The sequence below is a fragment of the Cyanistes caeruleus genome, chromosome 2, assembly GCF_971803275.1.
Source record: "Cyanistes caeruleus chromosome 2, bCyaCae1.hap1.1, whole genome shotgun sequence".
In the NCBI taxonomy this organism is placed as follows: Eukaryota; Metazoa; Chordata; class Aves; order Passeriformes; family Paridae; genus Cyanistes; species Cyanistes caeruleus.
Window position 1 is genome coordinate 70,309,725 of NC_141702.1, and position 23,555 is coordinate 70,333,279.

Genomic DNA, 23,555 nt, shown 5'->3' on the forward strand with positions numbered 1-23,555 from the left:
CCAACACAGTAACAGCCCCTTAATGAAAGCAGTCTTAATGTCAAGTACCAAGAGCCAGGACTATGGGGGAAAAACTGCAAGGAGGAAGCCTAAAGGCATTATGGTCTGGATATGCTGGAGTTTTTGGGAGGTACTAATGTGCCACTATCTAGGAAAACAACTACTTGTCAACCCTCTGAATTATGCAAGTAGCTCCTCTGTGTATTAAATTTCACCAGCTCACATACAATTGTCTTATGCATATAGTCTGAAATAGCTTTTCTTTAAAGAGCAAAAGCTATGTCCCTTTCCATTGTCAGCAAAAGGTCAAAGCCACAAGCCTGTCATTGAAATACATCATTTTAAACCACAAAAATGAATACACTTCCAAAAACATGTTAAACATTTTCATTATTAAAATTATTTTCCTTCAATCAAATGTGATTTAAGCCTTACTGCATCTCACTGCAGTGAAAACTTGATTTTCCATATTTTAGGAGCTGCAAAACTGAAGGAAAGGTTCTCAAAGTTTATTTTACTCTACTATCCATCTTCTAGAGCAGTTGTTACTAAGCACTGCTACATGAATCAGTTCAAATTTATACAAATGTTCCAGACAAAAGCAACTGCTAATTCTGCTGTACAGTAGATGCTTCCTGGCTTTGCCAAGGGCTTGTATGAACATTACTCTAAAGACCACTGCTGAAGCACACCATCAGCACCTGGAAATCTGTGGGCATATTTGCACTTTCAGGCTCCACACAAAACTAAGACTGACACACCACTAAGAAATGTGTGATGATTGATGGAAAGGTAGGGTTGGAAGAGTAGAATTCTTGTTAGGGAACTTGGAAGCAGGTAAAATAAATACAGAGTAAAATAAATACAGTAGTTAAAGCTCTGGTTTGGAAAGTGAAAGGATACACGTGCAGGGCCTGGAAAGCACTAGTTCTGCTGTCTAGGATGACACCTGAGAACATACAGCCTGGAAGGCTCTGCATGGAAATACTCCCACAACATTTCTGAGCACTGGCAGTTTCTGGAAGACTAGCTGGAAGTGTGAGTTGCCTCAACTTGAGCAGAATAAATTGCTCTTTTTTTTTTCCTAATAAGAGGTCTGCAGATTTCATTCAGAGCCTCAGCATTCAGTATGTGTAACTGAGGTTTAGAAACTTGCTGAAACATACCGTGTTGTTGTCTTAAGAGAGACCCATATACTTAAATTGGTAACCTGAAGGCTTTTTAAAACAAAAACCACTACTGTAACCAGGATACTCTTTATTTGCTTTTCCCTTAAAGAAAGAGTAAAGATAAGCAACAGAATAGATCAAGGTGCAGCGAGCAGAAAATGTTTAGAAGCTAAGAAGGTCTAAACTATACTGCAAAACACAGCCTTTCTACTTAAAAACCTCTCCTGTTAGACTTCCATCATTGAACTAAATACTTACATTTTTACAAGAGAGGCGTGCAGAAGAGAAGGCGAAGAAGAGAAATACTGTAGGTTCCAAAAATGTAAACTAATGTTGCAGCAGAATATAAAATAATTGCACCAAAGCATACCCCCTCAGATACCTAAAATCACAGCAACAAGACTGGACAGGACCTGTAATTAAGCATGGAATACAGCTGATTAGGGAAACGCCTACACCCAACCTCCATCCCGCAAAAGAAAAAAAAATAGAAAAAAGTAAGAAAGAATGGAAAAAAAAAAGAATGAGGCCAAAGATGCTTCCCAACAGGGCATCAACTGAGACTAATGTAAATAAAATTGCTTCCAGAGAACAGACAAATGAGCCTCACAAAACAGCAGTGCAGGTACAGAATCATCACGACAATACCAGAAATATTACTTCATGCTGCAGAATATCATGCATTTAAGCAAAATAGGACCCTATTTTACAATTATACAATACAGAACATGCATAAAGCGGCAGGAGAAAACACATTAAAGTCCTCCCCTCCTTCCCCAAATAGCTATCCTGGACCCTTCAGAGAAAGCACGTCAAAAAGAAAGGAAATGCAGACTTTTCAAGGTGGGGCACAGCAGCTTTTAGAGCCTATTGTGCAATCACTGCTTTTCTGCACTCACAAAACAGAACTAAATTAAAACTAAAGTTTGAATTACCTTTCTACAGTACATGCATCCCACACTACACCACTCAAAGCATCAGTAGTGAGAGCCATATTATTTATATTATCCACAACAACATCTTAAATGAGAAATTCACAAATTTAACACAGGCCATTTCCCACCTTTTAAATTAAAGATCGAGTTAAAACAATTTTGTGCTGAATATACTCTCCTTACTCCAGCTACTGGAAGCAAAATCTCTGTAAATGCAGAACCTTCAATCTAGTATTAACTTTTACACACAATCACATTACAGATTCCTAAAAACAGCACTAGTTCAAGGTTACACTCAGCAAAGTTCTGGTTTGCACCTCACTATTATTTATCAGGCATGTAAGGCAATTCTTGGTTGGTCCCATTTTTAAGCAGATTGAGCGTTTTCAGGCATCTAATATAAAATAAACCTACCAAAATGAGATCAATCATACATCAAGAGCATACAGTTATTTAGATTAAGACTCCAGAGAAACACTTGGTTATGTTGACCAACAAATATTTTAAAGGCTTCTCCTAATGAGAGCTTGCTTTAAAAAAATATTCTTTACTTTCCCTCTTCCTCCCCATTTGTAAGTAATGGATAATAAAAGGTATAACAACTGAAGTAAATACTAAAAAATGTGTTTATTTCTTAGAAGAGCTAAACTGGCCATATGCTGAGACAATAACCTAGCAAACAACCAAAAAAAAATTCTGTCAAAACCCTCAACACAGTTCCACTGAACATGGTCTTCAGCAGTCAAACTTCTTACCTCCAAATATCACTTCCTTTAGAAAACATGGAGGACTTGATAACTTCTGGAGCCATCCATGCATAAGTTCCTGCTGCACTCATTTTGGTTGTTCTGTGCCACTCTCTAGCCAGACCAAAGTCTGTAATCTTCAGAGTTTTATTACAAATGTCATCATGTTCCATCTTCTCTAGCAACAAAACTGCAAAAGATTGAGTTTGTAAATTAATGCAATGGCAATTAAAAAAGAAAAAATTCCTGTTATTAATTTCACAATTTGTACTGCACAGATAATTGTGTACTTTTAGTGTCATGAAAATATTATTACAATTTTTATATCCATGAAATGTTTTTTGATAATTTTAAGCTATTCCAAGCTATAAAACCAAGAAATACCTACAGTGTCACAAGCTCTTTATGCAACTGTATGAGCATAGATCAAATTTGCACAAGTACACTGGAGATAGAAAGTAAATCAAATCATTTGAGAAAGCCCAGAATCCTAATATTCCAGATGATGACAGGCTGCTAGAAAATTGCCCGCTTTGCAACAAGATTCTGGAATAATAAAAACAGCAGCAGTAGTAAACCAAAAACAAGCATTAAGAATTCATATAAAACACTGATAAAACAAAGTAGGATACATTATGTCACTGTATAAAATCCATTCTTAATAGTGCCAATCCTGACCCCTACTCATCTCCAAAAACGTGTAACAACTGAAAGGGGCACGGAGAAGGTCACAAGCGGGGTACTCAAAACAACATAACCACATCTACGAAGAATGGTTAGTAGACAAGAAGTCTTCCCTGAGGAAAAGAAACATTTGCAAACAAAAATCTGTATAACAATGCCTTGTTAGTGAAGAAAACTAGAGGTAATAATTGTTCAAAGTTTCTCGCTACAAGAAATGGACACCAGTGGGTAAAATTAGCAGTGAGAATCAAATACATGTCAGTCTTTCACACAACACATAGGTGAACTTTGCAGCAAGATTCTGAACTTTGGAATTCTTGGCATGGTATGTGAGTATTATTACTTAACCTAGATTTAAAAAGCACCCCCACAAATTCACAGAAGTCAACTTGATATAGGGAATTTAGAAAAAAAAATATTTATTTATATTATATATTTATATTTTATTTATTTATATAAATTTAAAATTTATATTAAAAAAGTTAGTTTCTTTTCATGAAATCACTGGGCTACATATCAGAGCAAAGTTGGGAAGATATATGCCAGGGGAATGAGTTTGCCTTGAGAGTCCCCAACTGGCAATAGGCCACTGGACTTGGATCCAGTCCCTTTTATGCTATATACACTGCACCTTCATGAATGTTGAAGAGTAAGTTATCCTTTTTTTGCTGCTGCATCTTACAGTGTCTGACTTGTTCATGAGACATTATTGTCAGAGTTGTAGCACCTGTTCAGGAAACGGTGTTACAAGAAGAGAACTGGGTAATTGTGTTAGAGCTCACAAGGAGGGAGACAACAGATGGAATCATTTTAACACACCATAATTTTAATTCCATATTCAGTTTTTCTGTCCCTGTCTGTGAGTTAGTTTTAACTTTCTGTTAAAATGATCTCCTGGGACAAAGACAAAAAATTAAATTACATGTGAGAAGCATAAATGTGTGTTTTCTACCTACATGTAGAGCAAAACACAGTACACGACACCCATTACCAAAAAAGCATATGAAGACTTACCCTCCCTTACAGAAGAAAAACTGATGACCTTGCACTTGCAATTGAAAGAAATAATTCTTACTAGTAGAGATTACCTCTTACAAATATTTCAAAAATGACATCAAATCCAGATAAAAGGAAAAGAACCCACATTCCATTTTCAATAAGCTTCTTAAGAGAGCAAAAGAAAGGCCAAAACAGTACAGACAAACCAAGACCTCACCAATGAGAACCACCAGAACAGGTTAAATTCATGCAAGTTTTTATACTTTTATACTTGAATCAAAGACCTATTGTTTGCTGCTCCATTTCAAACATGTTCAGCAGAATTCCTGACATTCCTTGTCAGTCAATGTGACCGAAACCAAAAACAGTCAGTCTTGCAAAAGGTAATAACTGGCATGTGACCAAGTTTCATCCTACAAAGGGACAACATTTTTTAGCAGTTCAAACTTCCACTTCCGGCTGGTAGCCAGGCAAACAAGACTACACACACATTACTTAGCAGCTGGGCAGTAAAAATGCTCAGCATAGCTGAGCAGCACTTCCTAAGAGCTTACCTTGGAGTAGCCTAGCAACCTTTACTATAGCATCCTTCCGCCTCTTCCATAGCTTCCTGGCCCTTGCTGGCTGCTAACTTGGGAGAAGTCATTTTACCATCACCAGTTTACCCCGTTTACTCAGCATCCCTCTCCTTTCATTTACCAGCCCTTTAAGTTGTCTTTTCCGGCTCCAATATACATGCAAGTACAATATACATGTTAAGTTGGGCAAGAGACAGTTTAGCACTTTTGGGTTTACTTCAATATTTTTTGGACTTTTTATTTTCCACAAAGAATGAAGTTCATACTTACATTAGAGCTTTGCACCTGGAAAGCACAGCCCAAAATATTTAGATGTACAAAGATTACTTAAAAACAAAACCCACCAAAACCCACAGATTAGCTTAGGTATGCAGAAGTGCAGGAAAATCCTATGTGCATACTTGTTTACATGTAAGTAGGACATAAGGACATTTCTCTAACACCCTATTTATTTTTACATAAGCAAAACCAGATACTATGCTTCTGAATGATTCAAAATGGAAGGAAATTAAGTTTGGTCCAAATGTAAAACTCTTCCTTGGAGTGTTACCCAAACATTCCAGACAGAAATAAAAAAATGACCAAGTAGTCTAAGGTTGCATATGATTTCTACCAGCAACACCATTTTCAACTAAATTCTGAGTTATTACATCCCTCTTTGTGACTCTACCTTTCTGCAATGAGATCAAGGGGAAAGCAAATTTATTAACAACACAGAGCAAAGGCTTGGGTGCCATAGAACAGGTACTCCTTGAATATATGAGACAGCACATACCCAGAAACATTTTGTTGCAGGGCAACAAAGAGATATTATTTTCAATAATTCCTGAAATATAAATCAACAAGTTGAAGATAAAAGCCAGGTAAGTCAGAGAGAAAAATTAAATGCTATGCAGAAAACTGATATTAAAACCAGTAGATATCATAGAATCAAAAAGGTTGGAAAAAAACTCCAAGACCATTAAGTCCAACCTTTGACCAAACAGTACCACGTCAACAAAACCACAGCACTAAGTACCACATCCATTCGTTTTTGGAACGTTTGTAGAGATGGCGACTCCACCATGTCCCTGGGCACACAGTCAGAAGGTAGTACCCACTCTAAGAAGAAAAGAGCCACCATACTAAAAAATATGGAAATTTGCATAAGATCAATCATAAAATCTATAGCTACAAAGAAGAGATGGAGAAAGAAAAAATGCCTGTCTGTTCTGGCTTACAGAAGGAAAACTAGCAAGCTACATGTAGTTTCAATTCTAAAAGACACTAAAAAAGGCTTAGTCCAGTAGAAACAGAGGGGAATCAAAATAATTTTACAGAGCTCAACACCACATATGAAATACTGAATGACAAAACCTGCACATATGTGTCCAACAACAGGAACTGAAACAGATGTAGAAAATAGAATAGTTAGGATCTAGTAATGTCTTTTATATAGATCAAATCAGAAGAGCTTGTCCTTTTTGCTAGGCTAAACAAAGGTTCAGAGAAGTTATGAGAACAGAAGTTACCCATACCTAGAAACAGAATGAAGACCTACAACACTGATGTAAAATATTTTCCTGGGTGCTCTGGCTGGTCCATCTTACAAGTACACTTCTGATTAAACTCAGTTCTAAATCTGGAGCTACCAGGGTGGGGAATTTTATTGCCTCTTTTCTCCCATCCCCGTTTCAGACCTCCTCTGCAGTGTAAAGCAGTTTTCAAATAAGCCACAAGGTCTAACACACATTCCTGTTAAACCTAATGGTTCCAGAAACAGAGGTGCCATTAATCTTTCTTGCTTTCTGCACTACCATTGCTACAGCTTGAGTATTTTCCTACTGATCTTAGGGCACAATGTGAATATATGTGTAACAGTATGCAGGCAGGTAAGATGTTCTGCACACTTTCAGAAACCAAAATCTAACACTGCCATGGAGCCAGCCAGCATTTCCCAAGTTTGCCTTCCTCTAATTAGAATACACCCAGCAACAATTCTTTGCCACTCCACTACTGTTTCCATACAAGGTGTTCTTAGTCAAGAAAGGCACAGAATTTAGGCTTGAAAAGGAGGCACAAGTCCCAGGAAAACGGCTCGCAAATGCTCCCAGTTGTCACTCCTTTTCCTGTACCATTCCCATCCCATCCATCACTCCCATCTCCAAACTCTCCACTCAGGCAGTAAAGCTCTCTGCCTTGAGGTGAGCAAAAGGTTAGATATACAAAAAGTAGCAGACCAAGACTGTCTAGAGTTGAACAAGAACTGCATTCTCTGTTCTTCTGAGCTTGGGTTGAAACTTTACTGGGGAAAAGGAAAAATTAAACAAGAGTCTACATAAGGGCCAATAAGCCAGAAACAATAGAACAGAGCACATTTAGACAAACCGGATTCCTGGGGGCACATGTCTGCCCAACTCAGGTACGGAATGACACCCCCAGTGTTGCTTTTAAGACTAAGCTGAAAGCCTAGAGAAGAACAAGAAGTACTAATTTAAACTGCAAGCACTTTGTTTAAAGCATAACTCTAAATAAAAGGCTCACATTCCTGCCTCAGCTTCTCTCCTTTTTTGTTAAAATTCATGTAACTTAAAAAACAGTATTTACAGCATGCCTGAGGGAGGCCTGGACAGACACTTTAGGCAGGACATCCAGGAAACCTCTATCTAGAACTAAACTCTTCAATACTACTCTTTTAATGTAGGTTATTTCCTATGGTCTTAGGTTTCTTTTTGTTGCTAAGTACATACAGATTGTATTTCCCCAACCTCATCTAGCCAAAGTCCCCATTTAAGACAACCCTTCATTTAAATTTTTTTTTGAAATCCAAAGACTTCATACAGTTAAAATCAGTTTTACTGCATGAACAATGCATTCCAGTGTTTTCAGGTGACTTTTTCCAGTTACCATACATATAAAATAATTAAGTAAAAAAAGGTATTCTGAGAGAAGCCAAGGCAAAGGATTGAACACTTTCAGTAGTTCAAATGTACTGAATTCAAACTATCTTCTAATGCTTAAATTTGAAAAAAATCACATGAAATATTGAAGTCTTTCTATCCCTCCTGTCATCTTTATACTTTCTATTATACCCTTTTTATATTACTTATTTTGTTAGTACTAAAAAGAAAACATTAATCAACCCCATTTTTCCAAGTTAGTCAATTGCTACCAACCATTTCTTGCCACTTATCTGCAGTTTGCTAAACAGGTGACTATCATGGGTTTTGCAAATATAAGCTATTTAATACCACAGCTACTTAAGTTACTGTGATTAATTATTGTAAGAATGCCTACATATCCACTACATTTACCACTGACAAAGTCCTTCTTAGAGAATACTATAAAGGAAAGAAAGTTGTTATGATTGCAACTCTACTTGCAGATAGAGACTGTCCAGACAATGCTGCTACTGTCTCTGTTCCCCCCGCACCCAGTCACTTCCCTCTCTCACTGTTTGCAAGCAAATCTGGTTCCTGTTAATTCGCTAAACCAACATGCAACAAAACCAGCAGGGTGACCCTGCATCTTTATCTGGGGACTAACAGGCAGAAAAAAAAAAAATCTTATTAAATGTACTATATTCAATTAATGAAACACAATACCTTGTCCATACTAAGAGACCCACCTCCATCATTTGGAACTGTTATTTGGCTCCAATTGTAATTGGAAATTAAAATTTCAACATTGTTTATAGAAGTCATGTCCATTAAACTGTAGCTTAAGTATCATAGTGAAAAAATTAGGTGTGTGAACCACAAATTAAATATCACAGTGAAAACATTAACTGATCAGAACTCTTCTGTATATGCAAAAGATGATATTTTTGCCTATGCAGCACTGCTTCTTAAATACCTTCCTTTTCTCTTGTGGGCTCTCAGGATGGGTTCTGTTATCTCTGTAGCTACTATCTGTCACATTGTGATTGCCTCATTGGATTAAGTTCAGAGGTCACCATCAGCAAGGGAATTTTATCCTTTAAACACTGATTACATATGCAGGAGACTTTTTTATTCTATGGATACTGTGCTCCTCCATTATCTATGTCCCTTTACAGCAGGCATATAACCAGTTCTTAATTTTCAAACTTAACTGAAAGGAACAGTTTGTTCTTAAATGCATTTTTCTAAAAATATCCAGCTTAAAAGAAACAACCAACAACCCAAAAAATGTACTTCACAGGAGCCAACATATACTAAAAGAAAAAAAAAAAAAAAAAAAAAAAATCCTGAACAAAGTGTTCCCAGTTGGAAAGCCAAAACAAGACAAGACTTGACACAAAAAGTCCTTGATATCATGAATTGACAAATACACACCAATCTCATAAGAAAAGCACATCTCATTGTAGGATTCATGGCAAAAGCACCAAAGCATGAGAATGACTAGGAGTCACCTGCCTTCTGGAGAAAATGGAGGGAAAAGGAAAGAGAGAAAAAGGGACAAGGGATTTCAACAGCTCCAACACACCTTGCGTCACCATTTCTTGCTTCTCTTTCACTTCTTTAATAACTATTATTAAAGCAACTTCGGGCAAATGGAAACTTGAGAGAAAGAAGCAGTTTTAACAAGTTATTGGCACTAACTACAGATGCTGCAAGTTACTTTACTGCATGCCATTTGTGCTTCACTTGCTCTTCAGATAGGTCTGTAATGCAAAACAAATTTCTACTGTGCTGCAAGAGGAAGTACTAGAGGTAACAAGCACTTATAATTAGACATTCAAATAATCATAACTTAAACACTAGATCAGCAGTTAATTCTGAAAAATGTAGTATTTGGATATTACATCAGCAAAAAATAAATGTAGACTGGACACGAAACATTCTCAAGTTCCCTTTAATAAAACATTAAACTTAACCCTCCTACTTAAAAATTAAATTTAAGAAAAACAACCTCATTAAAGCAATTCCTCCATAATTTCACATTACACGGAAATCAGTCAATACAGAAACTTAGCCTTAAAACTCAGAACAGCCAGTTGTATGCCATCTACCAAGAACTTCCTCACTTATTTGAAACAGCAATTATTTTCTTCACTTGCTATTTTTAAAAGGAAGCTCTGAAGAAAAACAAAAAACCAAAACAAAATAGAAAAAAACCCCAGAAACCAAAATGGAGGCAGATGAGAAGGATAACAGGTGGTAAATTCCTGACTAAGATAATGTTCTAGTTTCAAACATGGCAGAATGAAGTGGCTGTGAATCCATTCCTTAAAGAACACCATCCTTGTTATGAAAGTGATTTATTGTTTTAATGAACTTCATCCTATTCTTAAAAAAAACCGAAATATAAGGCAAAGTAAAGTTATTAAATTCAAACTGCATATAAAGTCTTAGTCAATATGTAACACATCAGGTACATATTGGAGGAGTTTATTTCCTCCAAGAAAAACTTTGAGAAAACAATAATTTCCTGCCTAACCCAAATTTAAGACTGGGCTATTCCCTGAACAAATGTATGTCATACTGTATACAGAATTTAACAGGCAATGCAGATGAGGTTTATAATCACAGAAATGGCATCCTGGGGAAAAATCTGACAGAAGTTACCTTCCTTCAGAACTAATAATTTAAGTCATATAGTATTAGTCAAATCACCTTCTCAATATTTAGTTTTAAAGCAATAAATATTTCATTCAATTTGGCTTGGATTTACAGTTACTTTTTTGAAGTCAACAGAGCATGACTCAATGCAGTTTGGTATTTCAAGCTAATCAGAAGAATGCACAGCTTCTGAGTACATGAAAGTCTTTACATAGCTGGCATACTTTTCCTGATCATAATGTGTTAAATTCCACAATTACAAACTTCCTTGTTGCTTTATTTTTTGGGACCTAGCTCAAGGTGCATTTGATGTGTTGAAATTAGAACACTTAATACAAAAAAACAGGTCACATCAAAATGAAATAGTTTAATATAAAGACATAGATACATACCTAAAAAATTAAAAAGGCATTCTACTTTTAAAGGTAAGTTACTAGCGAAGCTGAAGAAAAGAGGTGTAGTCACAAACAAGACAGTAAGAGCCTGCTGCCACTGAAATACTTACCCTAACCTCCTCTTCATTTACAGCCCCTCACTCTCTACAGCTTTTTCCCCCCAGACTAGCAACTGGGTAGTCTTGGTAGACTCAACCAGCCAAACAGTTCAGCAGAAATGCATTCTGCAGATAAACCAGCTTAGAGTAGTTTCCTGCAGGACCTCTCCTTAGATTTAAGCTGACCTACTGACCACACAGGCAGAGACTGAGGTGTGTAGATTCTGCTGACAGGTGGGAGAGGGGAGAAGCTGCTTGGTGGAAGCTATAGCTGCCCAAGGAAGCCACGCGTCACCTGTTGCAACAAGTGGGAAGTCAAACAACGTTTCAGAAAAAGGTCAAACCTTATTACATCTTGTGACATTTCAGTCAGAGATTTAAAGATAGGATCCAGTTTTGTTGTGTTTTTTTTTCGGTTATAAAAGCATCTTTGACAAACTCTACAATTGAAAAGAAGCCATTAAATAAACCAAAAGCAAAAAAAAACTTCCTGGGTCCCTTTGAAGATGCCAACTGCTATGAATCCAAATTCTGGTTGTAGATACTTTATCAGGCTTAGTCATTGAGTTCTCTTAGAATCTTATCAGTTAACATGAACCCCCTTTAACATAATTTCTATGAGGAATTTTAGTAGATTATACTTTATGAAGAATTTTTAGGCTATCAGTTTATTTTATAAAGAATATTTGAAAGACTGTTGCTGTTTTAACAAAAAAAAAAAATTGCCTAAAACCTGTTACCAAACAAAGCAGAAAAAAACAGACTACTTTTGAGTCCACTTTTCCTTTTTTTTTTAAATAAAAAACTTGGGAAGAAAAAAAATCCCATCAAAATATATTCTGTGGGGTAGGATTCCTGCATTCCATCCTTGCAGTTTCTTCAGTACCCTCTCAGGACTGAGCATTTTCAAGAACTCTAATCTTCAACAGCAAAGTAAAAACACTTAATTTGGAATGAGAACTCTTCAAATTTGACAGTGCTGTCCTTCTCTTGAGAAGAGAAAATGAAAGGGAAAAATGATTGTCTCAATAATTAGTGTAACATTAAGCAATGAGTTAAAAAAATACATTTTTTTTTTCTTTCTACATAATACAGGAGGAAATAAAAGCAATTAGCTTCAAGAAGAACAGTGGCATCCAATCCAAATAGAAAAGAAAATCACAAAACTGCCTAAACACTTAGAAGTGAAATATAACCCATTCCAAGGGTTAACTTGTCCCATAATGAACCACAGCAATGAAGCATTTACTCCTACATTTTTGAGAGGGAGGGCCGACTTATCAGCTCTGAGTTAATAGTACACCTGCCAAAACACAGATTTTAGTCACTATGAAGAGAACAAAGAATGATTATGTAGCCAACACTGGCATGTCTAGGACTGATTTAGCTAGAGCTATGACCCCACACACATACAAAAAAAGGTTAAAGTTGGCGGAAGCTCCAAGAAGGAAGAATACTTCTGGGGTGACATTATACAAATATGTATTTTTCTAACTTATCATATTTAATCCATGAATTTAACATGCAGTAAGTGGGTTAAAGTTTAAACATCCACTTATTTTTAGTGACTGGATTGAGTTAGGCTCTTAGTAACATGGTCAAGCAAGGTGAAAACGATGAAATGTAGCTTAAAGCTGTCAATCCAGGAATGTACATTACCTTAATTGTTATTTTTGTACTGCAAATATAGACAGCCAAGTCATTTGGTATTTATTTTTTTGTATCTATATGTAATCTGTATTTGTGTTTAACTTCAATGCCCTAATTTTGCTTCTAATAAACAAAACAATCCCAAAGCTTTAAAAAAAAAAAAAAAGGAAAAATATTGCATTTTTAGAAGTATCATTACTGAAAGTCATTGAAGCAAATTTCAATGCCTTAAATTTTAACAAATAATCAGAAATAAAAGTCAAGGTCAGAGATTAACCTATACTGCAACCACTCCTTGCAAATATTTATCATACAAGGTCAGCCTGTTTCAGAACTTGAAACACTGAAGCAAGTTTAGAAGAAAGTTCATACTCAGTGATAAGAAAACTTACAGATAGAAAACAAAACACCATTCTCTTCTAAGGTCATAGAATCCACAAAACAGCATTCAACATCCAAATACAGTTCAGTGATGTGTTACTTCTCTATTCCTCTGAGGTTGCAGAATATTTTCCTGGAACTTTTAATATTTGCTAAGAGGGTCCAAAGATATTCCCTGTCCCTGCAGTCCCAATGGGATGGGGGAATAATCTGTAACTGAAAACTCAGTTATATCTCAATTTCTTCTAATGCTTGGATAACACTACCAATCTCTAAATCCCAACCACACTTTTTAGTCTGTTCATTTAAGTACAATACCCCATTTAACAAGTGTTATGGTCAGTAGCTAAACTTATTTTTCTCTGTTTAGGGGAACGAACAAAATTGTATAAGTATTTTAACAGCGAACAGTAGGTGTTTAGCTGTCTGTTTTTCCACTGACCTTTGTGGAAATGGATTGCTTGCTCAGTATTAATTTTCAGAGGCAGAAAAGTATATGAACATATCCTTAGGGTACCAGCTTTAAAAATAAAAAAAAAAAATTGAGCCATATAATGCTTGCAGTCTTCTTTAATACACCAGTATTTAAAACACTCTTTATCCAAAGTCCCACACTTCAATTTATAATGCTACGCCAAACCAGAACTCTTTATCATCAAAAACACTGAGCAAACACAACCTACAGACTAGAATGGGACTCCCCACATTCTCCATGAAGAGGTCACCAGAAACCCTGGTGCAAATGAAAGCCCTGTAGAAACCTGCCAGGAATGAGTATAACACAAAGCAGAAAAAAACCCCAACAAACAACCCAAAACAACAACAAACCAACCAACCAACCAAACAACAATCTTCCAAAAGTTGTAAACCAGATCACTTGGTGTTTTACAATGACAGAACAGAGAGAAGACATGAAAAACCAAGTTAGATCCAGTGAAAGATCAAAGTAATATTATTATTGACTTAATAATCCTACCTGTTAAAGATGCAGTCTCAACACCAAATAAGAAACAACTCTCTACAGTTGTCAGATGGACATAGTTGGGAAAACATTAACATTAAAATGAAGGCCTATATTAAAAGTAAGTTCTAAATAGGGGTATTAAAAGTTCATGGGGTTTTAATAAACCAAATTACATACAGCTAATGTTTCAGCCTGGAGTCTTGTTTTCAGCATTAAGCACTACATGTAAATATACTTCAGCCTTGTTAAGTTTGAGGGACTTTGTTCTAAATTAATGAGCAATTTTTTCCACCTGTTAATGTCCAGACTTGAGACACAGAAAAACATCAAACACAAGCAAATTTAGAAGATGGTAACTGAGGTGAAATAAATGGCTACTGCAGTTAAGTCTTCATCTACAAATAAAATAACTGGTGGATATTATTCCTCCTCTAAAAGCTTAGACTGTACAAATATTGTGCTACAGAGCAGTAGCTCACAAAACTTCATTTGACGGATATTGTATTAAAATCATAATGTTCCTGAATATTACTGTTAAATGCTAGATATTATTTTTAAATGAAGAATGAAACACATCCTTCAACTGGAAATTAGGCCTCTACAACATTTGAGCACTAAAGTTATTAACACTTGAGTTAATTCTATGGTGGATTGAGACAATCACAGCAATCAGTTAATCAAAACTGTTTTGTCTTGAATTCCAGCATCTTTCTGAACACAAATATACAACAATTAAATCTATCAAATGAATATTAAAACAGGCATAACACACAGCATTGCCTTTGATGAACTGGAAAATGATAATACTCTAGCTCAAGGCTGCTAACCATTTGATGCTCCCACAGAATCCAGCTAACCTTCCAGGCCTCTCAAAGAATAGAATCCCTACATATCTACATGATCCAAGCACACATGAAATCATAAAAAAAATTACTGGGAGCAATGTTTTATGAAACACAGAACTCTTTCAACAATATTCAAAAGAAAAACTTACTGGAATTCAATGGCATGCTAACTTTAAGCAGATCATAACATTCAAAACAGGTGCTGTTTCCCAAATTAATGAAATTTTGAAATCCTACCAATGTTTGCATAAAAGTGGTTTGATTTTGGTTTTCTCTGATTTTTTTAAAGAACAACTAGCTAACAAGGTTACAAAAACCTTCCTGCTTTTACACTTCTAATTGCTTCAGGATGTATGACCAGTTCTTAATGTTGTAATGCAGCAGCATTATTTTTACAGCAAAGCACAAGGCAGGGCTACTACCTCTCAGAGATGGGATACGAACCTGGTACACTCGGTATGATTTTATAGCTATATATGTGATTTTAAGTAAGAACTGTAAAGCATTTAAGTACCATGACTTCCTATAAGAAGACGGCATGGAAAACTACACCATACAGATTTTAAAATGCTAAGTAACTTCTGGCCTACTATTCTACCTGACTGACATTTATCAAAGTGATACCACATTCTCAAAGACATGGTTCCTCCTATGGGTTTTATGAAAGTCAGTTGCCTTATGGCAGAGGGACATCAGTCAGCTCTGCCAGGAAAAGCATCCACTCCCCTCCAGACCTCAGAGACGCCAGCCACCAGGAGCTTAGCAGCCAGCCAGGCACTACAAGCAGTGTCAAACCAATTACAGCATATGCAGCATGCTACAGGAGGTGCCCTGTACCCAGCACTGGAGACAGGCACCTTGGCAGAGCCAGGTGTAGCCCACCAGGGACACTGGAGACGTGGAAGCCAACATGAGACTGTAAATTCCACAAATGGGAGTGCCAAGAGGAGGAGATTGAGATGCAAAATACATACACATAAGTTTGCACCAGGGTTTCTGGTGATCTCTCCATGAAGAATGTGGAACATAGTCTGTATGTTGTGTTTGCTCACTGTTTTTGATGATAAAGAGTTCTGGCTTGGGGTAGCATTATAAATTGAAATGTAGTTGGGTAGGAGTGTTTTTAATATTTGTGTATTAAAAAAAATCAGTTAGTTTTGTTACACCACAATAGGTGAGCAGTAAATGTCACAGTACTACTGACAGAAAAAACTCCAAGTTTCACTGCTATTAGTGGGCACTTGGAATTTTATTTTCAAAGGAAGCTGAAATCTACTTAAAAGCTGAAGGTCAAATCTACTTAAAAGCCATCTCTCTTATGTCTCTAAACTACCAAAGACAGTTGTAACAGAATGCAATTTTGAATTCTCTTGGTAACTGTACAAGATTCTGAATTTCAAACATTTAATACCTAAATTTAATAACAAACTGTATTTGTGTTGTGAACAAGTCTTAACCTCTTCAGAACAGTTAAGAGACAAATTACGCACCCTAGTGATTTCAGATTACGTAAAATCAGTTTAGAAAATGACAGATAGGCTTAATTCTAGTTTCTTACTCCTCCTCTCCCTGAACAGCTAGTCTAAAGTTGCTGTATAGAGAAGTTTGAGAAAAAGCAGTTTTTATGAATTCTGGAAAACATCTCCATCTTATTTTAAAGGTGTTTAATAGCATAACTTGAACAATTCTGCTGCAAATAACCTGTAAAAGCAAAGAACCAGAGAGAACTTTTTCTTGCTTTTCTCAAACTTCAGGACACCTTGCCTCATCAAAAGCAACTGATTCAACAGTTCAATCAAAACACATCACACTTCCTTTTAAGGTTTTAAAAACAAATTATTTCTATTCTCTAATTGCTTCTCATTGTACCAGTTTGAACATGACATTACATTGGGTTGTCCTCTGGCATGTTTGATTCCTTCATATTCCAAGCAGTTCTCATTAGCACTGTCACTTCCATGGTCTTATTCAACAACCCATGAAACTCAAGCTGACCTCAACAATTTCAAAAAGCAATATAAACTGCACACCCTTCACAGAGCTGAGGCCTCCAAAAGATCCTGGATTGTTGGAGGAGCTGGTGAAAGCCACAGCAAACCAAACCCTTCTGGCATATCCATCTCTGACAAGTGAGCACAGAGCACTTTATCAGTGCTGTGTTAGTACACCTAATCTACACACAGTCAACTTCGTAGTCATGGATAGGCCTATGCCATAAGCAAGACATTCTGAACTTACTGCAATGCTTCCTAGAAGTACACAAAACTGCTGCAGTACAGATAAAGACAGAAGCAGTGCACAGTCTGAAATCAACTCCAGAAACACCAATCTGTTTTCTCTTCACTTGACTTCAGAAAGTGAAAACGTGGCATCCTTTAGCTGAACACATTACTAGCTTTCTTCAGGATACAAAAAGCAGGGGAGGCTGTGCTGAGCCCTTACATAACCATACGTCTTGTAACTAATGGGGTGCCCTTGCTCAGAAGCAAGAAATTTGACTCCCTCAGAGCAAAAAAAGTTGCCCTTCCAAAGAATCAGAAAAAAAGCTGAGATGTGGTAAAAAGACACACATAACTATTAGTGTCTAGTCTTGTAGATGAATTCCTGTCTTTTATTTCCAGTAAAATCTAAATGCTTTTCATAATCAGCTGGTATGCTTAATCAAGAATAAATTCCCGCCCAGAAGACAGTTAGGAATATTCAAGTATTCTCACAATTTTTAAGACATCTCCTTTTCAGTTAAAGCATCAGTTAACTCAGAATTCCTTGACAAACAATGATGGCTTGAAAAAAAATCAAATTTTCTTCCATGATTTTTATTCAGATTTTAGATGAGGTAAAAGTTCACCTCTTAATCTTTAATTTTAGATTATGTCCTTAATCTATAAAATATATTGAGGAATACAAGAACTGCTTATGAGAAGGTATCCTCAAAACAGGTCATGATCTTTGTCAGTGAAACTTCTCACCACTTCAGACACACAAAGTTTTACAAAGCACCCACAATCCCTAAGTCAACATTAGAGTCCACGGTTACTATGTTAAATTTAATTGCACATATCTAAAGCTAAAATTGTTCTTTACACCTTTGTTTTGCCTGCTTCTGAAAAACCTGTAAATTTAAATTTATTTTACATGGACTCCAGAACTGAAGAAACAATCTCTGCTGTTAATAAAACTCATGAGTTACACTTTACTTCCTTGTTCAGCCCTCAATACCAAGTTTGTTTGTTCTCCTTTCCAATATGGAAAACGTTTGTTTACCTATTAATTTCCCTTACTCTGGAAGAAACATAAACCTTTCCCTACCTTTCAAAAGGACCCAAATGAAACAAGAGGATTCAAATCTAGATAGTCACTGCTGTTAATAAAACCTGGCTGCTCTCATGGCTCTTCTGTTTGTGGCACTTTCTCTCCAGTCCTGTCAATTTGGCATCAGAGAAACCACACTAGATATGCTATAGAAATCCCAACTCCATAAAACTGCAGGGAGAGAAGTAACATGCTTGCCTTTGAGATGCCTGCTATTGCCTGCCAACCACAAGCCCAGGCACATACCTTTTCTGGATCAAATACACTGGTAGAAGGGGCTCCCATTCCCTGACTAGAAAAATTAGTTCCTGCCTACTTGCTAGGGAAATAGTTTGAGAAGCATTCCTTACCACAACGTATCAAGGGCAGTCATTTTTCTAATTTATTGATGGAGGAGGAAAAAAACATCCTTCTTAACAAAAATAAGCCAGCACAAACCCGATACATTCGAATACTACCTGGAGCTGCTTAAGGGAGAGCACTGAACCACCACCACTAGCAAGCAGTGCCTGGAAAGCAGCGACGAGCAGGTGAGGAATGGGTGCTGCCAGCCAGACCCCTGCCTGGAGCTGCAGCCACTGCACAACTGTTACTATCCACGCCAAGCAAGTCGCTCAGTCAACCCTGGCAGCATTCCACTCCCACTGTGCAAGACTGCAAAAGACTCCAGAAGAAGAATGAAGGGAAATCTTCCATGAATGGACGAGCTGCCAGAACAGGGGATACTGCCATGACTTGCAGTCATTTTAAATTAATATTTTTGAACAGTATATGGTACCACCACTGCACCATTGTCTTCTAACACTATCATTTAAGTGGATGATCAAGAGACGTAATTCTATTTAGCATATTCCATACTTCTTCAAACTAAGAAGTTTGTTTGAAGTATCTTGCTAATATTAAGAAATACAGGTGAGAAATCTAACTAGCTCAAGTTAAGTGCATCTGCAACAGGAGTCAGTAATGGAAGCAGAGAACAGGCACATAGGCTGAGGTTATAATCATTTTTGAAATCCTCTGCCATTACCCCTATATAAGAAGATGATAATGGTGATCAGCTCTCAGCAGAATCCAACTCAGCTTCCAGTGTTATGCTAAACCACAGGGCTATGAATATATTTCAGACATGAACTTAGTCACTGTCACTTAACGTGCCGCTAGCACACAGCAGCCCGCTCTAAGGACAGACACTAAATACTTAAGGTACAGCAGCTCATTCCAAACACAGCAGCAAACTAAACGGGCACAAGCTGCCTACAGATCACTTGCTAGAAATTAAGGTGTTGGCCGTGACGCTAAAGGTCCAAGAGTTCACTGCCTGTGCTACAAACAGAACCACAAACACAGCTGAGCTAGGTTCTTTCTTTATCAAACAAATAGTGAAAGTATTCTCAGAACAGTCAGTCCCATGACTGAGCCTTGTCTTAACAGCCCATGCATGGTGACCTTCAAGACACACAGCCTTTTAAACAAAGTGCTTCAAACTTGAATGAAGCTTTTTTTATTTCTACTGGACAACTTAAGGACTCCTAACTGGAAAAAAAAAAAAAAATACTAACACATTGCTGCACTTTTGGAACGTTCAGGAAAAAAAAAAACCAAAAAACAAAAAAGGTTGAGATGGCTTCAGATATTTATGGAAACACACAGATTTCCACTTTCAGGTCATCATCTCTAAACACAAAATACAATGGCAAGCCATAAACACTTTGTTCTAGTAAACCAGCCTTCCAAATGTTCAGCGGCCAAAATCTTAGGTGCTTCTGTATTGTCAGATGGGCCAAGGAGCCATTAAGCACTAATTGAGCAACTCCCTCGATCTTGCAGGTGCATTTGTCCATGCCAAGGGATGAAAGCAAATCTGGCATCTGAACAACAGTTTCTACTGCTTTTAAGGTACTTGCCTTTTCCATCTCAGTGTTGGCTAAGTGGGTAAATTTTAGAAATGTTAAATGCATGCAGTGAAAACCAGAAACATGTGATTGTTTGGCAGTGAAACAGAAGCGATACCCTTATTAAATATTTTCTTTACAAGGCGCTTGGTTCCTTGGGTAAGTTTTAAAAACCAGGACCACACAACGCATCACAGATAATAATAAAGCCTTGGAGATTTGCAACAGTGGTTGCGCGCAGGATTTTATCCCGGTTTAAGTGAGCTCCCCTCCGAGGGGGCAGGACTTTGTGAGCACTGAAGGTACCCCCGGCTCCTCCCGACCTTTCCATGAGTTCCTAGCCAGCTCACAGCCCGGCAAACCAACCTGCCGCTTTCCCAAGCTTCTGGCACTGGGTGCCCGAGTTGCGACACCCATCCCCCGGTGGAACAGGGCTCCCGGACGGAGACTGTCCAGGCCCGGCCGCCCGCCCCCGCGCCGCGGCCAGCGCCGGGACCCCCTCCGGGCCCAGCGGCCTAAGGCGGGGACATCCCCCCGCCGTCACGGTTCAAGGGTCCCTTGTCACCTCCCCCACTCCCCTCCCCGCCCGGCACTCACTGTTGCTCGACTTGAGGTCCCGGTGCAGGATGGGGACGATGGCCTCGTCGTGCAGGTAGAGCATGCCGCGGGCGATCTGCACCGCCCAGTTCACCAGGATGTGCGGGGGGATGCGGCGGCCCCCGCGGGCGGCCGTGGCCCCGGGGGCGGCGGCCAGGGCCCTGTTGAGGGATCCGCCGCGGGCGAACTCCATGACGAGGCAGAGGTTGGGCTCCCGCAGGCAGACCCCGTGCAGGGCGATGATGTTGGGATGCCGCAGCATGGAGAAGAGCTTGGCCTCCTGCCGCACGCTCTCCGCCGTGGCCGTGATGTCCTCGTCGGGGTCCTGCCGCGCCGCCTTCACGGCCACCTCGCGGCCCCGCCAGGTGGCCCGGTACACCTTCCCGAAGCCCCCCACGCCGATGATCTCCTGCAGCTCCAGGTGCTGGAAGTCGATCTCCGTTAGGCTCCCCTCGGGGTCCCCCCGCCCGCCGCCCCCCGCCGCCGCTCCGCCGCGGGGCTGGCGGGTCACGTAGTTGGCCGGGAAGATGCCGAGGCGGTGGCGGATCTTCCCCGCCCACCAGCCGTCGTCGCCGGACACCGCCGCGTCCTGCGACAGCACCTCCACCACGTCCCCTCGCCGCAGGCTCAGCTCGTCCTCGCCGCTCGCCTCGTAGTCGTACAGCGCCGTCCACAGCGGGCACGGACCCCCGCTGCCACCGGCGGCCGCCGCCGCCCCGGCGCCCGGCAGAGCCATAGCAGCGACCTCAGCCCCGGCGGCCACCAGCAGCAGCGCCGCCGACGCGGGAGCGCCCGCACAGCCGCAGCCGCATCCTCACCTGCCGCCGCCGCCGAGCGGGAGCCGCGGGAGGGGAGGGCGGGGCGCGGGCAGGGGCGGGGCCGCCCGGGCCGGCCCGGTCGCCGCCGCCGCGGCCGCGGGGCTCCAGCAGGGAGAGCGCAGGCGCGCGCGGGAAAGGCGGGGAGGGCAGCGCCGGTGCCCCGCGCCCGCCCGCCCGGGCCCGCCGATTGGCCGCCCGCCGTCACGTGTGGCGGGGCGCGGCGGGCGGAGGGGCCGGTGCGGTCCCGCGGGGCCGGGGGACGAGGCGGAGGCGGCTGTGACCCCCGCCTTTTGTCCCTCGGGGGCTGCTGACCGGGCTGAGGGTATGCGCCTCCGCCGCAGCTTCCCCTCTCCTTCCTTGCGCGGCTTTGGGGCGCCTTTGGAACAAGCCCCAAGCGGGCTCTGAAGAAACCGAGCTTCCTCTGTTCGTGTCTGGTCTACCACCTCCCTCCGCCGCTCGTGGGCTCTCACAGAATAGGTCAGGCTGGAAGGGACCGCAAGGAGTCATCTGGTCCAGCCTCCCTACTCAGGCAGGGTCAGCCTAGAGCACCTGGCACAGGACTGAGGGCAGGTGGTTCTTGAACATCTCCAGTGAGGGAAATTCCACAACCTCTCTGGACAATCTGTTCCAGTGCTCAGTAAAGCAGTTCTTCCTCGTATTCGGGTGGAACTTCTATGCATCAGTTTCTGCCTGTTGCCTCTTGTCCTATTGCTCAGCCGCACTGAGAAGAGCCTGGCTCCATCCTCTCGGCACCCTCCCTTTAGATACTGATAGACATTGATGAGGTTCCCTCACAGTCATCTCTTCTCGAGGCTCAAGAGGCCCAGCTCCCTCAGCCTTTCCTCGTGAGAGACACTCCAGGCCCTCAATTATTCTTGTTGCCCTCATCTGGACCCACTCCAACTCTCCCGTGCTCACCATCCTGTCCGTGCATGGGCTGAGAGAGTCACGGCCCTGTGTGGTGTGATCACACAATCCTTTCAATTAAGAGGTTGCCTGAAAATAGAAAATGCTGTGTATATGCTATTTCTGGGCAAAGATTCTCCTGGTTTTAAGTGGAAAAATCGGATCACTTTGTAAACTACGGTTGTTGTTTCCTTGGAAGTTGGAGGGAAGTGTGTGGGCTGGGGACGCCCTCCCGTCTCGTCTCGCCAGCCTGGTGGGAAACAGTGGTTCAAAGTGGAAGGAAATGAGTTTTCATGCCAGAAGCCAATCACTGTGCTGTGGCATCTGTGGTTATGGATGTGGCTGCTGCCAGCAGAGGCCCCGAGGAGGACAGTAAAGGCTCGGGAAAGTTGTAAAACTGCACTGCTGGGTTGAATAATCTGGTGTGATGAACGCTCAATATTTTGCACAAAAAACCTACATCCAGAGCTCATCTCTACATAAACACAAAATTTGCAGCTGGATACCACAGAACTAAGGTTTAAACATAAAGAAAGTAATTAAAAAAAATTAAATTACAGTATTCAGAAATAAAAAATTCTTGTTGATCCCTCTGCATTTATGGTTGCGCACAACACAAAAATACGATTATGCTAAAGTGACTTACTGAACCACATTAACCAAAAAAGAAAGAATGCAGAACCAGCATGTCTATCAAGTCTTCTCCCATTTCCTTTAATATAACATTGCCTTGCAGCTATTCAGAGAGGTAATTACAAGCCTTTCCCTTATCTGCATATTTGCCTTATTATAAAAGCCATAAACTATGTTGTAATACAAGCGTTCTGCCACACAAATTCCACCTTGTACTTTGTTATCTAAAAGAATCTGCAGGAACTAATTAAGTGTGGAATGTTTTGGGTCAGACAAGGTATTGGTTGCAGTACAGTGAAATGTTTAAATATTTATCTAGGGCTATTATTCCAAAATTTGCTTTCTGAAGGGCCACTATCCGCTGGCAATCACTGCACTCAGGTTAGACCTTGTTCAGTGTTTCTTCAGCACCCAGCCCTTCAGGATCTTGG

General features: G+C 40.0%; 1 protein-coding gene across 2 annotated transcripts in view; it reads right to left on the minus strand.

Annotated features, from left to right (window-relative positions):
• Window positions 1-21,566, minus strand: part of MAP3K21 (mitogen-activated protein kinase kinase kinase 21) — a 42,063-nt gene extending 20,497 nt beyond the window's left edge. The window contains exons 1-2 of one of the 2 annotated variants that reach the window (XM_086877792.1): window positions 20,768-21,566; window positions 2,860-3,040 (exon numbers count right to left, since the gene is read on the minus strand). In XM_086877792.1, the coding sequence (XP_086733918.1) occupies window positions 2,860-3,040; window positions 20,768-21,503 (917 nt within the window). In that variant the 5' untranslated portion in view covers window positions 21,504-21,566. The remainder of the gene's footprint in view (window positions 1-2,859; window positions 3,041-20,767) is intronic. The other variant, XM_086877794.1, reaches the window with a different exon arrangement.
• Between the last annotated feature and the right edge of the window lie 1,989 nt (window positions 21,567-23,555).